This window comes from Podarcis vaucheri (genome assembly GCF_965113315.1).
Source record: "Podarcis vaucheri genome assembly, chromosome: 5".
Lineage (NCBI taxonomy): Eukaryota > Metazoa > Chordata > Lepidosauria > Squamata > Lacertidae > Podarcis > Podarcis vaucheri.
Genome location: NC_138763.1, coordinates 45,111,488 through 45,128,707, shown reverse-complemented (window position 1 = coordinate 45,128,707; position 17,220 = coordinate 45,111,488). Strand labels below are relative to the sequence as shown.

The 17,220-nt window shown below is 41.9% G+C and overlaps 1 protein-coding gene and 1 long non-coding RNA gene across 2 annotated transcripts in view; one reads left to right on the top strand and one right to left on the bottom strand.

Annotated features, from left to right (window-relative positions):
• The window catches only part of FBXW4 (F-box and WD repeat domain containing 4), a 74,755-nt gene extending 73,114 nt beyond the window's left edge, over positions 1 to 1,641 (bottom strand). The window contains exon 1 of the mRNA XM_082223459.1: positions 1,411 to 1,641. Coding sequence (XP_082079585.1) covers positions 1,411 to 1,634 — 224 coding nt within the window. The 5' untranslated portion in view covers positions 1,635 to 1,641. The remainder of the gene's footprint in view (positions 1 to 1,410) is intronic.
• A 294-nt stretch (positions 1,642 to 1,935) lies between these two features.
• Positions 1,936 to 3,544, top strand: LOC309532784. The gene is made up of 2 exons (XR_014220016.1): positions 1,936 to 2,042; positions 3,191 to 3,544. It is a non-coding gene; the product is annotated as an uncharacterized lncRNA (long non-coding RNA).
• The last annotated feature ends 13,676 nt before the right edge of the window (positions 3,545 to 17,220 follow it).

The following is a 17,220-nucleotide window of genomic DNA, read 5'->3' as shown; positions in this document are numbered from 1 at the left end:
GGACAGTTACCAGCTGAAATGTAAACTATTTAGTTGCTATGCTGCACCTGTTGCATCCAGCTACATCATGGGGCAATTTATGCCACACATTTCTTCAGAAAACAAAGGAGGCAGGGAAGTAGTGAAATTTTCCTCACCACATGTTGATGATATTGGCAGTTTGTTTCCCACACAATTACAAATGCAATGATCCATGCGCATGAAAGTGCAACATTATACACTTCCCAGTTTGTGCACTTAAGAAGCAAACCCGGAGGACAGGGTAAAGGAAGATAAAGCAAATCAGGAACACAGTAAGTTCTTTGCTGATGTACATTAAGTGCATTGTTTTAACACTGTAATTTTGCATTAACTCCATCCATTAAGTAGAGTTTGAGTAGAACTTAATCATACTAATCAGTAATTAAGCATAGGTCAGAAAAGAACCAATCTAATTGAGTTGTGATTCCAACCTTGCTACACTTGAGGGGCACAGAATATCCCGAGTAATCACAGCAGGCCCACAACTACTATCATGGCAACAGGAATACACAACACCAAAATCAACCTTTAAATTTCTTGCATATTAAAACTGAAAGGTCCATGCTGACAAAGAAGTAAACTTGCTTTTCTTCCACTTTCTGTATCAGATTATAAATTATTAAGAAATGCAGTTATTATCAAGGCAGTTTGGGATGTCACATAGAAATGCAACTAGACCCAAGGGCTATTACGCATCCATGGGTCTCAGAGTGTTGCCTTCTGTTCAGAACCAGGGCTGTACAACCCAACAGACAATGCAACCAAGTTCAAAGAGAGTCTGAAGTCAGTGGGACTTACTGCCAGGTGTAAGGGTTGGGGCTGCAAGAAGGAAGCCCCCCCTCCACTTATTCTGGAAGCATATATAATCATACAATTGTAGAGTGTACATCTTTTTGAGTGTTGCCTAAAGCGTGCCTCCAATGCTAAATTGTAGTGAAAACAGGCACCCGCTGACACAGTAATAGATGTCCTAAAAGCCCGGGTCCCTTGCAAGATTGTGGGATCTAACATTGGATGGCACAGATCAATGGGTCCAGGACACAACATACCGGGTCTAATAAGGTACCTAAGGACAGTATGTCCCGGGACAACAAAACTAAGCACAGTTCGGCCCCTGAACTGATTGTGTATCCCAGGCTGCTTCGCGCCCATTACGAGCCCCGAAGCAGATCTCCGCCCCTCCGCCAGGCCATCCGGACTCCTCCGCGGGAATCCGCGGCGGTCATCCTTCCTCCCTCCCTCCTTCGCCGGGCCCTGGCGCTTCAGGAACCCCCCACCTCCCCTGACAGAGCGGGCGTGGCCTTGGTTACAAGGGCGCCCCTTAGCAACCAGCTAGGCCGCGAAGCCCCGTGTTTTCCCAGCCGGCTTTTCCCCAGCCCAGGCGCTTACAGGTCGGCGCCGTGCGCGCTGAAGCCTGCGTTGAGGCAGGAACGGGCGAGTCGCCTCCACAGCGCATCCCGGCAGGTGAAGCGGCAAAGGCGGCGGCAGGTCTGGCCCAGGCGGCCCAAGGCCCGCGCGTCCAGGTACGAGCAGATGAGCAGCAGCAGCTCCTCCGGCAGCGCCCACAGCGGGCAGCGGCTCTCCGCCTGCGGGGGGCTGCCCGGCCTCCCCATGGAGCAGAGGCCTCGCCGGCCCGGGCCCGGCAGCGACAGACTCGGAAACGCCGCCGCCGCCGCTGGGCCCGGGTAGGCCGCCGCTAGTCGGGGGCGGCGGTTCCTCCCCGCCTGGTCGGTCAGTCACATGGGTACGTCCCGCCCTCGGGAGACCGGCCCTCGGTAGTGCGTTCATTGGATCCGCGATGGTTTCAGGGTGAGAAAAGGGGGAAAGAAACAGAGCGACTCCCTTTTGGCACGGCGGGGACACGTTTCTCTCCTCAGGAAACATATCGTCATGTTACGATCCGCAAACTTCTCAATGCTGGAATAGTACAGTTGCAGGCAAAACCCACGTCTGCAGCCCAAACGCCAATAAAAGAGGACTGTGCTAGGGAAACGTGCCACTTCCCTTTCCATTGGTTGCAGGCAAGTCTCTTTTAGACACAAGCACGTTTTGCAATAGGGGGATAATAACAATCTGACATATTTCACAGGGTCGTAATGATTAAGACTGAGGTGGTGTATGCGCTTTGAACATGCCAGAAATTCTATATGAGTGCTAAGCTTTTTTAAAAAAATATATCTGTGGTGCAATCCTGTGCTTGTTTACTTCACATTGAAGTAAGTGTTCGAGCATGTATGACTGCAACCTGTGTCTTATAAATTCCTTACAGGGTCAGTTCCCCAAAGAGAAGATGAGCATTGCCCAGGCTGTTGTTTCAGAATTAAGAAAATTCTGTACATGCTGAAATAGGACGTGGTTTGTGTCATAGTAAATTAAAGCCTGTGGTAGAATTTACACCTATTTTATGGTTGGAGGTGCTGGTTATGTACACATTCACTGCTTAAAACACCAGGAGGTTGTCGTCTCCCCCATCCCTCCACAGTGTTTCAAGTTGCCTTAAGTTGCTGTACAGACCAGAGCAGGGGGCAGGAATATCTTCATCCAGTGCCCATGACTTGCTTAGCTTCCACCAGCCAAACTCCAACTCACTGAAGATGTCATTTGTAAGCACAGTTTGTTAACTGGCTTCCTGCTGAAATATAGCATATAGACACACAAGCTAACTACAGTAGTGCAATGATACAGTAAAGTATGTACTTTGATTTTGAAACAAATGTGTCTTCAGAGCCTTTCTGGCCATTCCTGTAAGATCTCAGAATATGTAGATATTGACACCTGCTTGTCCAGCATGCAGACTCCACTTGGGCCTTTGTACTCACATACCGGAGGATGCAGGGAATAACTAATGCAAAGAATTAATATCCAGCAAATTGGACATGTTGCAAAGTTCCTTGTGAATAAACATACATTGTTCCCTCTGCACTATCTCTGTCAATATGGACCAAGCCATTCTCAGGGCAAGTTTTATTCTCTGTGCAACTTATTACCAAGTACAACCATTTCCTTTTGTGGGAGAAAAAAAAGGATACATTCAAAAATACTGTCAGGGAAGCTAAGTCTGTTTCTGGTCCTTGGCAGCCACAAGCATTAAGATAACAGGAGTGCTCTATTGCTGTACTGTAATATTAATCTAAATGCCTGATACAAGTGACATCTTTTTTTATTTCAGAGTCAGTGGAGCTAAATATTGGTAAAGCTACTTTCTTCATACTGTTTCCTTGAAATGGCTCTATTACATGCTACACCATTTCTAGCTGAAAAACAAAACATTCTTCATCTGTCAGATGATCATCAAAGATGCACAAGATGTTCAGAATGTGAGAAGAAAAGGTTGGGATACAGTCTTTGTTACAGTTTTTGAATGGAATAAAATAGCTGATGCTAAACCATATGCTGCAACGTTTCCAGTAGTATATGGCAATGTCTGTATTAAATATCATTTTGGACCTGATGATGATTGTAGACTTCAATGCAATACAACTTGCAAACAATGTTTCTTCAATAAAGCAGAGTTGAAAACAAACTTAAGACAGAAAAGTGTGGTTTTCAGTCTTCACATCAAGTAGAGCAACTAGTCAAGTAACATACCATTTGATTCAACACAGTTCCACAGTCTCCTAGGACCAAGGACCAAGTTAAACCTCTTCTTTCACCTCTGAATTTGAAATAAATTGTTATATTTATAATAAATTCTGGAAACGTATGATATGAAAGAATAAGAGTTATTAAATATTACATCAAATTGAGCTAAGAAAACTGGAGGATGCCATCAGCATAAAATCATAGAATTGTAGAATTGGGTTGGACTCGATGGCCCTTGTGGTCTCTTCCAACTCTATGATTCTATGATTCTATGATTCTAGTCTAACCCCCTGCAATGCAGGAATTGCAACACATGAAAAATGGCCATCCAGCCTCTGCTTAAAAACCTCCAAGGAAGGAGAGTTCTCCACCACTCATGGGAGTCTGTTCCACTGTCCAAGAGCTTTTACTATCAAAAAGTTCTTCCTGATGTTTGAATCTCCTTTCTTGTAACTTGAATCCATTGAATTTGGTCCTAGGTCATTAATGAACACTCAGCTAACTTGGATATGTACATGGAAGCAGAGTAATTAAAGATTCAAATACCAGGTGGAGATACATTTGCATGAGAAGTAATTTACCACTCCAGTTATTATAAGATCTTCACAGGTAAGAACATCAACAAACTTGTTCTGTAGCAGCCACAAATTCAGAAAGTGTGAGAGAGAATTTCCTGAGATCACTGAGAGGAAAGTTGATGAGAAATGCTGTTATCTTCTTGTAAATTCCTGCACAACCTACAGTAAACCAATTTGGCATATAAGCAGTATATAAATTAATAATAATAAAATATCTGTATGATACTCATGGAGTAAATTAACAGTCACCTGTCCGAGAAAGGTTTGTATACAAAGTCAAGCATATAAAGTTAAGCATATAATAGTAGAAAGGATGTTAGGCATGTCCAAGGAAATGTAAATCTGTTCAGCTGATGTAAAACTTGTAGCCATGAGGAGGGTGATACTCAAGTTGTTTTATATAATTTGTTGAACATACTAATTTTGATAGTCTGTAACAATACTCAGAAACAAATTGGTTCATACACATTGATTTAACAGTTTCATCAACATAAGGAAAATCGTTGCCAAAATTGGAATTCAAGCTTTAACGTACCTTGCCTTCCATGCGCTATTATGGTTGCTGATGTCACAAGCTGCATCTAAGGAATCTGGAAACATGCTTTCTGCAGTCTGGCGCTCTGCCTCTTCCCTGCAATTTTGCTTCCTCATATCCTAAAGACAGTTTCTGGAGTTGTGGCAATGTGTCTCTTGATGTATTTTCTCACTACCCTCTCTCACTGCCTCCCCCTCAAACCAACCCCCTGTCATCTGTCCTTCTCTGAATATAATAATCTATCTGATTTGATGGCTTTCATTACATTGCAAGGAGATTTGTGGTCATAACAAGCCCCACTGTGGAAGGGTAATGCATTTTCATATATTTCACACTGCAAAGATTGGTGCTTAAAGGAAAGCATAGAAACTGACAGCAAATATGAGAGTACAGTATTTTCAGCAGACCAGCTTTTTCTTAGTGTGTAGCTGGGTTGCCTTTCTCAATTCAGATTAGGGTAAGAAGCAAAGCCTCCATTTGTGTGATTCCATTTGTGTTCCAATGAGGTAGATAGCCTCAACCTTTAATACTTGGATGTGGGGGATATTCCTTTTTGTCATCTCTGCCATACAAAATATAATGCCTGTACTGTGTTAATATGAGCATACATAGATTACGGTTCCCAGAAATAGGTTTCTCCACATTTATGAGCGCACTGTATGCAAAAGGCTCGCACAGCAGCTTTTTTTTATTATGTTTTGCATCACATGTAATGTACATGTGTGTAGTGCTGTACACAAAGTGGTTCACAAAGCTTCTAACATAACCAAAAGGCAACAGGCGTAAGAACTACCTGTTCATTACCTGACTGCTGTTTTTATTTGCCCTCCCTTTTTTCAAAGGCTTCCTCTTTATGCTGCTGGAGCTTTGTACCTTTTCAGCAAAAGACACAGGTCATAGGGATGAGATTTTTCTGTTTTGTTTTTCTTTCTAGCTAACACTTTTGTGTATTTCTGAAATTCAAGACACCTCTGATACTAGCAAGGTACTTATCTGTAACGCCATCACTTTGAGGGATTAAAGCCAGTTACTTGTTACACACTTAGATCAAGAGTTATCTGAGTAGAGAGGCTGTCCTGTTAGGGTTGGGGAAATCTGGTTTTGATCTTGAGTTGTTTTGATTTTCTCTGAGAGCAAAACCATGTTATTTTAACTCCTGAATAAGGTGGGCTACCTGGCTGTGTCTCTTTCTCTCTTCTTTGGCAGAAAGGATTAGAAACTTCCACAGAATCAGCTCTCTATTAAAGCAGAGTGCTCTCCATTGAGTGGCAAGGAATGGAATTGTTTTCAGATTATATGTGTGTGTGTCTCTCTCTCTTTCCCACATCAAAGACTTTGATGGAAGTTGTTCACGCTATTGTCAGGAATGCAGGCATCGGCACAAAGGTGATTAGCAAAATTGCTTTTCTACAAGAGAAGCACAAAAAATTATCAAGGGATTAAGGGGGATAAAAAAGTTTTCATTGAATTCGGGGTGCAGTCTTCTCCAAATCGTGGTTCATGGGTTTTACTTCAGAAAAGTAGCCCATGACAAATCAGAGCAAATAGGTCTTCTGCATATATGTATTTATTAGAAAGAAGTATTTGTTTCTACTAAAAAAAAGTTTGTTGGTTCTTATCCTCCAAGGTGTCCACCAACTATTCATTTGTTTATTAGAGCAGAAATAGGCCTCTTACTAACTTGTGATGTGTGTAATTAATTAAATAATGAAATACTATAGAGCTGTGACCAGTAAAAAACACAATTTGTAATCTAAAATATTTTTATAACAACAGAATTTAGAACAATAAAATATACTACCATTATCTCTTTCCCTTACACAAACAGTTCATCCAAAATATGGTATAGCTCCACTCATCCTGATATTTGACATCTCCCAGTTATTCAGATACTTTCCCCAGCTACGTCCGTATAGCAGTGGGCAAGGGATATTCAGTTCACCCCTCTTAGAAGACAGGGAAATAGGTGTATGATAAAGCGTAAAGATGTAGGCTTGATTGGACAATGGCCTCATGTGTCTTGCCTCCCAATATACTCTGAATAGTACCCCAAATAAGCATATGAGCAAAAACATATGAGTGACTTTGGCTTCTGTCCACAAATCAGTTTAGGCAGAGTACTAAACAGGCTCATTTAAGTTATCTAAGCTGCCTGGCATTATTCAATTGGTTTAAGTTCAAGTACTCCAGTTTAATCTGTTTGTAGATCAGGTTTCTTAATTAGCACACAAACCTTAATTCATCCCATTTAATCGATTTTTATTTTATTGCCTCTGTTTACTAAAATGTTCTTAGGTATCTCTTCACAAAGAGATCATTTTAACTTTAATACAAACGATGTCATCTCTCTCCCTGCCCCAGGCTATATCAGGCTGTCACTCACCAGCCAGCTGTGGAATTCTGAAAGATTCCATTTAAAATGCTTTACAATTCCAAATGCACAATTTCTAATGCCACAGTGTGACTGCCACACAGACTGAGAAACGCCCCAACCCTTCAGGCTTCAAAGGCCGGACATCCTTGATCTCCAGAAGGAATGTGTTTGAATCCTGGGTCTTTTTAGTGGGCTCTTACAAAGATATTTATTTTAGGAGAGGGTTTTTTTTCCCCTTTCACACTTGAAGCCTGACCTTGCTTTTTTAAAAATCAATAGCAAAACTCCCATGTTCTCCTTTGGTAGCAGAATTGGGGCCCATTTCAGCGAAACATTCTTTAGGGGTGGGGGGGTTCGGGGGGGTTGGTTGGTGTGGTTTTTTTTAGTGGGTTGCCGAAAGCTTTTGTCATGAACAATTAGAGCTTCACAGAAAGAGTGCTTGAGCCTACCTCTTATTTATTGCAAAGGCAAGAGTCAAAGAAACAGCCCGTAGACTGTGGTCTCTCTCTCCCCCCCCCTTCAAGAGCTACAGCCCTTTCACTGCTTCTCATGTGGGTTACTTTTGTTGGGTGCTTCTCCTTCAGATACAGAATTATAAGCAACTGTCTTGTTCGTTGCAGGACTGATCTATAACTGCCTATGTTAAGAAACAGGAATTGATTAAGTGCTTGCATTTTCTGTACTTTCCCAGGAAAGAATGGCTCTGTGACTGTGTATTCTCCAATATCACCTTTGCTGATCAAGGTGTTTGTCACCTGCCTGCCTTCTTCTTTTCCTTTCCATTAATTATATTTAGAAGGTTAGGATGGGAGTCAGAAGGGTTTATAGTAATGCAGTTCTCTGCATGTCATCTCCGAAGGAATCCAGTACACACCACTTGTAAAATATATATGAATGTACATCCTTCTTTATAGTACTTTTTTACTTTAATAGTATAAGAGTAAACTTTCACACCCACACCAAGAATAATGTTTCCTAAAATATTTACTTTTAAAAGTTGGGTTTTAGAGAGTGGCTTACAAGATTAGAACCAACACAACTAAGACTGCAATCCTATACACATTCATGATAAAAGGGTGGGTATGAAGTAAGGTATGCTCCATTGAACTCAGTGAGACTTAACTTCTAGATAGACATGTATACGTTTGTGCTTTAAATCATAAAGAAAGAAAATCTGGAAAAAAATAGGTAGGATCTATGCTTTATAAGCAGTAGACTACTAGGATATACATAAACAATATTTTTTATTAAAAAATCTATACTTGTTGGGTGGCATGATACTTGAGCATACTTTAGGCTACTTTTGATAATACAAAGTGGGATATACATTATTGAAGCCATAACAAAACATCTAAACAAGTTGTGAAAGGATGCCAGGTGGTGATAAAGGGAGGCTGGTTTAGCCATGATTACTGGTTACTTTCATAAAACATTTATTAAAATAAAAACAGTCTCTTGCTGGACATGATATAGAATCATAGAGTTGGAAGAGACCACAAGGGCCATCGAGTCCATCGAGTCCAATATTGTTGGGTAGTGTTGGTGGGGTCAGTATTTCTATTTGAGGAGCAGCCGAATACCTCTTGGTCCCTCGTGGAGTCTACTTTGAAGTAGACTTGATTTTTAACATTTGTTCAAGCCAGCCTCTGATTTTTCAGGTTGCAGGCACAAAGAGCTGAGGGTACAATCCTAAATAAATTTATGCAGCTTTTGTACAGCCATGCTGTATAATGCATCACATCACCCATGGAAGATGCTATTTTTTGTTTGTTTGTTTGTTTGTTTAGATCTGAAAAGAACCCCCATCCCTAAATGAAGAATGTTTTCCTTGGGGATTGTGAGTACTGTAAACATTCCTGATGGCTTTAACGTCTGCTGTCCAGTGTATGGGTGGGCAGTTCACACAATTTTTGAACACACACGTGTGTGCAGCATGTCAGATTATAAATTCTGGAAGAGGTTGACTAAACTCACTTGCCCAGCCCAGCCTCGGCTACCTTAAATCTCTGTACTGGAAGAGAAACATAAAAAGGTGGCTTCTCCATTGACTTCTCCATTCAGCTCTCTTTATCACAAGTAAACATAGCCTGTCTCTTTCCTCAAACACTTCAACATGGCTGAGTTCTTACACTGAGTCCAACATGGGTCAGATACCAGATCTGCCACTGACTGGACCTGAGGCCTATGCTTGCTGGTGTTCATGATGGCAGAGAATGGTTTGCAATATATTTGAATGCCATCTAAGTAAAGTTATGGCAGAATGGAAACTGAGCACCACCTGTTTCATAATCAGGTGGCCTTTGGTAGTTATCACAATGTGTGTGGAGCATGCTGTCAATAATCAATGGCCTTCATTGCATCTGGTTAGCGGTTAATTCCATTTGCCAATGTTGCCAGAAAGCTTCCCATTCAAGACAGACAGACAGATATAGTTATATTTGAAATTTCTAACCTGCCTTTCTAAAAGAGACAAACTTATAAAATATAATACAATAGCTACAACACTGTTGCATTCTTACCTTTTCAAAGGTAAGTAGCAGGGCTGGCTCTAGACCAGGGGTAGTCAACCTTTTTATACCTACTGCCCACTAATGCATCTTTCTTGATGATAAAATTTCCTTACCTTCCACCAGTGCTCGATGGAAGGAGGATTCAGCTTGTGCCGTAGAACCCCCTACCGCCCACCTAGAATCCTGAAATGCCCACTAGTGGCTGGTAGGGACCAGGTTGACAACCCCTGCTCTAGACCATGAGACAAAATGAGGCATTTGCTTCAGGCAGCAGATGCTAGAGCAGGGGTAGGCAACCTAAGGCCCAGGGGCTGGATGCGGCCCAATCGCTTTCTCATTCTGACCCGTGGACAGTCCAGGAATCAGTGTGTTTTTACATGAGTAGAATGTGTGCTTTTGTTTAAAATGCATCTCCAGGTTATTTGTGGGGCATAGGAATTCGTTCATTTCCCCCCAAAAAATATAGCCCAGCCCACCACATGGCCTGAGGCACAGTGGACCAGCCCACAGCTGAAAAAGGTTGCTGACCCCTGTGCAAGAGGGAAGTAGTGGGGGCTTCTACTGTTCCTTCTGAACCTCCAGCTTCTTCCAACTAGTGGAAGACAGGACTGTGTGTGTCACCCACTCCACCTTGCACCCTCTAAGCTGTCTTCAAGTGCAGTGGAGGGCACTCACATTGCTAGTTTTTAGGTACGATTGAACTTCCAGTCTTTTCAGCTTTTGTATAGAGAATTGGAGCACATGGTCTTCTCTGCCTCAGGCAGCAGCATGTCTTGGGTTGGCCTTGAGCAGCAGTAGCAACAACAACAACAATGTGGGATAGACACAAGACCTAAAGAAACTTCAGAAACAGAAATGCACCCAGTGAAGGAGCAGTCTGATGGACTGGAGGAGACTCAATTAATGACAGTTGTGAAAACCTAAGGCTTGGAGGAACACAAAGAAAGACGAGATGGTTAATTTGATCAGAGCACCACCAGAGTGGTTAAGGAGGGCAAGGACAGAGAAGATACCTTTGGATTTGATAGCAAGGTCATCTAAAATTTTAGCAATGACAATTTCAATGGCATATAGGGGATGGAAGCCAGATCACTGGCAGGGGATTGAGACAAGAGTTAGAAGAGAGAAAAGTGAACAGCATGTTCCAGATATTCGGAAGTCAAGATTGGCCAGTAGTTACAGGGTGAAGGTGGGTCAACATAATGTTTTCTTGAGAACGGGGGAGACAATGTGTATTTTAAGGAAGGAGTCAAAGGAGAAAGATGTGATGTTGATGTGATGGGAGATGGGGATAATGTTAGAGGAAACAGAAACCAGGAAGGAATAGGATCAAAGTGACAAGCAGAGAGGATAAATGAGGAAAGCAGAATGGCTACCTTGCCAAGGGAATCTGTGGTAGTGGGGAGCACTAAAGGTACAGAATGGAGCAGAATTTCCTGAAACTGAGACTGGCTTTTCTTGAAAAGCTGAGTTGCTAATCCTAAGACCCTTGCTAAACATGGCTCCTTTCTGGGTGACTGAAACCCTGCACTTCCCCTGTAGCGTTGTGTTCGTGATAGCACCAGTTCATCACCAATAACATTATATCCAGATCCTATATAAAGGAAAGTGAAGTAACATTCTTGCAGGGATGAAAACTCTAGCGTTGGCAGTTGTAAAAAAATATAAATAAATAAATAAAATCAAGGGAAAGGTGTGCTTCCCTGCTGGAAGCAGAAGCACAGCCTCAAGGAAATAAATCATGCAAAGAAAATACAACAACCCAAATAAATAATACCCCCCAAATGCTCTGTCTCTGTTTCCCATCCAGTGTTGTGCCCACAGTCATTTTACAAAAATCAAATCTAACATATATATATTCAGTTAGTATAGTCCTGCGTTTCCGTGCGCTCTGGCTTCCATCAAGGTGTTCCGTTGTGCCAGAAGCGGTTTAGTCATGCTGTCCACAAATGCTATCCTGCACTTTCCAGAGCATTTTCCCTTCACCTTCCTAATCACAAAAGGTGTTCCCAGGCTGTTGCTGTTTTGGAGTGAGATTCATTCGTATATCTGCAAATTCAGGTTGTGCAATTAGAGGTGATTTGGATCTCTTTCCCAGTTCACTTGCTTTCTCCAATTTCAGATTGTTTGCAATAAGGAAAGTGGCAGGGAAATGCACTGGGATGTGTGGGGTAACATTTACTCGATGCAGTGTCTAACCTCCCTGCAAACAAATTGGAGTGAATGTTAAATAAATAGCTGACATCATTCAATATCTCCAAAGAAAAATCAGAATGAATGCTCAATAAGTAGGCCATCTGGAAAGTGACCCCAAAGTCTGGTTTGGGGGAGCACAGGAGCTCCAAATCAACTGTTAATAGTGCAACACAAATTTGTTGTTAGGTGATTGAACCTTGGTCTACCTGATTCTGCAGATTTACAACCTGAGGCTGCCCCTTTAAGGTTTGATGCACTGACATAAACATTTGCCCTCCCTTTTCAGAAGAAAGAGTCTGCTTTACACCCTTCCAAGGTATGCCTCTCATCTCTCTGCCTCCTCTCCCTTGCACCATCCCTCCCCACTCCACTTCAAACCCTGGGAAAAACCTCACTAAAGAGACTCGCCGACCAAGGGACCGTTTCGTTGCATTGTGTTTTCCAGCTAGACCTGAACAGACTGAAATCAATGCAGCTCCCTCCATCTACCCCCCTCCCTTGTGCTTTTCCCCCTTTCTTTTTTCTTTTTTTGTTCCTCTTAGTTTGTGCCCTCTGCCTTAAACAAGCCCAGTTTAGTTACATCCCCATAGCAATGAAGTGTCCAGCAGCTTCTGTTTCTTGTAAAAACACAGGTCTTTTTCATGGGGCTCAAGTGCCTCGTCAGTTCAAAATGCCCAGAGAGCAAGGGGGAGCGCAGCTTGCAGAATCAGAATGCATCTGTTTTAAGGATTTCTAATACACTCATCACCATGGTATCTGAGTGCTTTTGTATCAATATAATACATGACACCAGGCATCCATTGTGGTATAGACCCGCAGAGCAGAGTTACTAGAAAATTACATGCAGAGTTACTAAAAAATAAGCATGCAATTGTGTGTGTGTGTATGTTTGTGTGTATACATTTATGTACTTATCTTTCATCAGAGTTGATGTATGACACTGCAGTCAATGAGACTTACTTCTGAGTAAAGATGTTTGGGATACCCAGTGCTTTTTTCCAAAAAAAAAAAAAAGATGTTTAGGGGATCTCTCATTTTAACTCAAGAAAATCACCATTTTATAGTTCAAATTGGGATAAATAAATACAGTAAATGGACAAAAGTACGAAGATTCACAAAATGTTTAGGGGTATACATACCCCTGCGTACCCCTAGAAAAAGAAGCACTGGGGATACCATTGCACAGGTAATATTTTCGGCTTACTAGAAGCAACATAACATTCTCAGTTGAATTGGATGACACTAGGATTTGACTAGCAGCTTAAGTCTGCAAAAATTTAAACCCACATATATTACGTCCATGGTTAACACCATTATCTGAAATAAACTGGATAAGTTTGTGCCAGGCACTAATGTTTAAAAAATGCTTTCACTTTGTACCACTTTTATTTATGTTGATACAAGTGTCTTGCTGTTATGTCAGGAGTTGTAGAAAAACTTGAATGTGGCAGGAAATTTTGAAGATTTGGCTCATTGCAGAGCAATCTGTTCCTTGAAAGAAAATGGCAAGCTGTGCATTGCAAGTGAACTTGCTCCTGTTGGTGTGGTGTCAGAACAAAAGTGGAACAAATCTGCAACACCTAGAGCATGACCTGTATGTAAACACCATTGGGATGACTGGATCAACAGAGCTATCCCTGGCTATAATTTCATGCACAGACATTTTGCACTTAGTAATTACATCAAGAATTGCACAGTTGTGCGGCACCTCATTTTGTCTAAATGTTTTTGGTGAAGTTGCACAAATCCAAAAATAAAAAAGAAAGAAAAAGGAGGAAGGGAGGTGGGCAGGTGCTTCTCAACTTAACATCCTACCTTTGGAGATGACCTGTTTCCAGAACGGTGGTACTGGCTTGTAGAGCTATCCAGTCATTGCAAACTACAAGCATAATTGCAATTTACTTTCCATGCTATCAGGAATATTATGCTTTTTCTTTATGTGCATCCTGCTTTGTAATGTCCAAACCAATGGATATGCAATGGGTGCTTTGGACATTTCAATACATTCACTATAACCCTTGTAGTAGGTATCCTTTTATAACCCCATTAATTTTTTATCAGTCTTTTAATTAGTGCCAGAATGCCTTTGTAGCTATAATTCAAATTTTACTGAGACATAGGTGTAGTGCTATAACACCATGATTGCTATACAACAACATCGTTATAGAGCTATAATACTAGAATACACACAAAAAAATTAAATGTAGGGGGAAATTAAAATATTGATTTAATAGGGGGGTCATAAAATGGCCCCCACCACAAAGGTGGTTTTTAAAATGTTTTTATTGAGTTCTTCTTGGGTACCAATGGAAGATACAGAGGCTCTACCTTTTTAAGAAGATGGAAGAATGGTGCTTCAAGCATCTACATATATGGCAATTATGCTACACTTCCATTCTGCTGAAAAATGCCAGATTTCCTGTAGTTTGAGAAAAGATGGAAGACCAACAGGGAAAATATATGATGACAGTGATCAGATGAGAGTGTTGTGTAGATTTCCCCAGAAAAAGTGAGTGATCAAAGCATAGCAATCACTAATGTCTAGTGTGGAAGTGCCTGGAAATGTTGATGTGTGCCTTCAGCCACATACAACTTAGCAGCCTGACACCTGTGATACTAGCTTCTCTCTTTAGCATGGTGGATGCAATGCAAAAGGGTTGTTACAAGTCAGACTAGGCAGGTACAATGTGCATCAGAATCACTTTAGCCTTCTGATAAATAACTTGTGCAGGCACAGGAAAAAGATAGTGTTGATTTTTTGTGCAGCCTTATTATCTATTTCTAGTATGTCAGAAAGGTTTTAGGCCTGTAATTTTAAAAGTATACTACTAATTATTTATAAGTTGCTTTATTTATAATAAATAATATACCCAGTTACAATCCAGTTATATAACAAGTGCTATATCCCTAGCCTCCCAAAAGTTTATTAACCACAGCCTCCAAAAGACACCTCTAGTTAAAACGGTTAAATTCTTCTGGATTTACAGAGGAATTCAACTCACCCATATCAGGCAGTAAGGAGGTTGTGTTATCTTGCGGTAACACATTCCGTAGTTTAACTAAGTGCTGTGTGGAGAAGTACTTTCATCTATCTGTCCTGAATTCAGCTTTACTGAATGGTCCTGGGTTCTAATATTATTTATTAAATTTATTTATTAAATTTGTTAGTTGCTTCGTCTTGCCCAAGACAACCCAAAGTGAGTTAGTACGAGTATTATGAAAGAAGGAGGAAAACTTTTCTCTATCCACTTTCTCCGCATAGTGCATAATTTTATAGAAGTTATAATGATCACTATTAAGCTTTCCTTATTGGGCACTTTGCTCCATCTCTGCGATCATTTTGGTTGCCCTTTTTCAAACCTTTTCCGGCTCTGCAAGATGCCTTTGGTAGTACAGAAAACAGAACTGTACCTAGTCCAAATGCAGTCATGCCATAGATTTTGTATAGTGGCAATATGATATTGGCAGGACCATCCCACCCCCCCCCCCGGCACGCACAAAAAAAAATTCCCAAAATGAGCCCTGAGATGGAATTCACTCTTTCACAGCTGGGGCAACATCATCATCAAGCCATCCACAATGACCCCAGTACAGTATCTCTTTCCTGGTCAGTTGCCTTCAGTTTAGATCCTACAGCTCAGTTGGTAGAACAGGAGACTCTTAATCTCAGATTCGTGGCACACTGGGCAAAAAAAGTCCTGCATTGCAGGGGGCTACACTAGATGGCCGTCATGGTCCCTTTCAACTCTACAGTTCTATAATTCCATGATTCTATTCATGTATATGTGGTGTTAGGAGCTTTTGCCACAACGTGCATCACTCTACACTTGCTTGCACTAAATCAATTTGCCATTTAAATGCCCATCCACCCAGTTTGGAGAGGCTTTAATGGAATCAAGCGATGTATAAATTTTGTTAACTAAATGAATCCTTACAATCCCTTTTTGTTTTTGCTGTGCTGGACAATTGGCTGTCCTCAGCAAACTTACCCACCTCACTGCTCTCCCCCCCTTCCAGGTCATTATGAACAAATTAAAAGTACAGGTCCCTATCCCAATCCGCAGGGAATTCCACTTCTTACCATCCCTCCATTGTGAGAACTGTCCATTTATTCCTGTTCCCTGCTTCCTGTTCTTTAACCAATTACTGATCCATAAGAGGACCTATCCTCTTATCCCATGACTGCTAAGTTTACTCAGGGGTCTTGGTGAAGCTTTATTGAAAGCTTCTTGAAAGTCTATGTACACAATGTTGACTGTATCACCCCTATCTATATGCCTGCTTGACACTCAAAGAATTCTAAAAGATTAGCTGGAAAGGACTTATCCTTGCAAAAGCCACCTTGGCTCTGCTTCCCTTGATCAACATTAGAAATTTTGTAAAGGAGGAAACAGCACCCATAGCTATGTTGGGCCCAAGCTGGTAATGATTTTTAAAAGCACTCAGTTGTGCTTTGAAGACAAAAGGACACCGATCCTGATGCTGGAACAACATAGGAAGCTGCCTTATGCTACAGCAGACTATTTGCCCCATCTACTCAGACTGGCAGCAGTTCTCAAGTTCTGCAAATTCTCAAGCAGCTGTCATATAATCTGCTGTAATCCTCTTAAACTGAAGATGCCAGGAATTGAACCTGGGACCTGTGGCAGAAAAAGTATAGGGTCTGTTACTGAGCTACAGTCCCTCCCCTAATATGCTACAAGGTAAAGGTAAAGGTAAAGGTAAAGGTACCCCTGCCCGTACGGGCCAGTCTTGACAGACTCTGGGGTTGTGCGCCCATCTCACTCAAGAGGCCGGGGGCCAGCGCTGTCCGGAGACACTTCCGGGTCACGTGGCCAGCGTGACATCGCTGCTCTGGCGAGCCAGAGCCGCACACGGAAACGCCGTTTACCTTCCCGCTAGTAAGCGGTCCCTATTTATCTACTTGCACCCGAGGGTGCTTTCGAACTGCTAGGTTGGCAGGCGCTGGGACCGAACAACGGGAGCGCACCCCGCCGCGGGGATTCGAACCGCCGACCTTTCGATCGGCAAGCCCTAGGCGCTGAGGCTTTTACCCACAGCGCCACCCGCGTCCCGCTAATGCTACAAGGTACTCGTATTTTAAAACAGACAGCTGCATTAACTACAGAACAGCCATCAAGGGCAGTCCCACAAAAGGCACATTCCAGTAGTCTAGCCTCAGGGTAACTGCACATGCTAAGATTGTAGATTATGACCTATAATCAATGTTGTGCAAAGAGAAGATTTTGAATAAATGCAAATGATCTGCCTTTTTATCGGTGGGGTTAAGTAGGGCTGACCCTACTACCATTGCACAAGGTGAAACAAATTATCTATGCCAACAGATTTTTGAATCATAGAATTGTAAAGTTGGAAGTGCCCTCAGAGTCATCTAGTCCAACTCCCTGTAATGCATTAATCTTA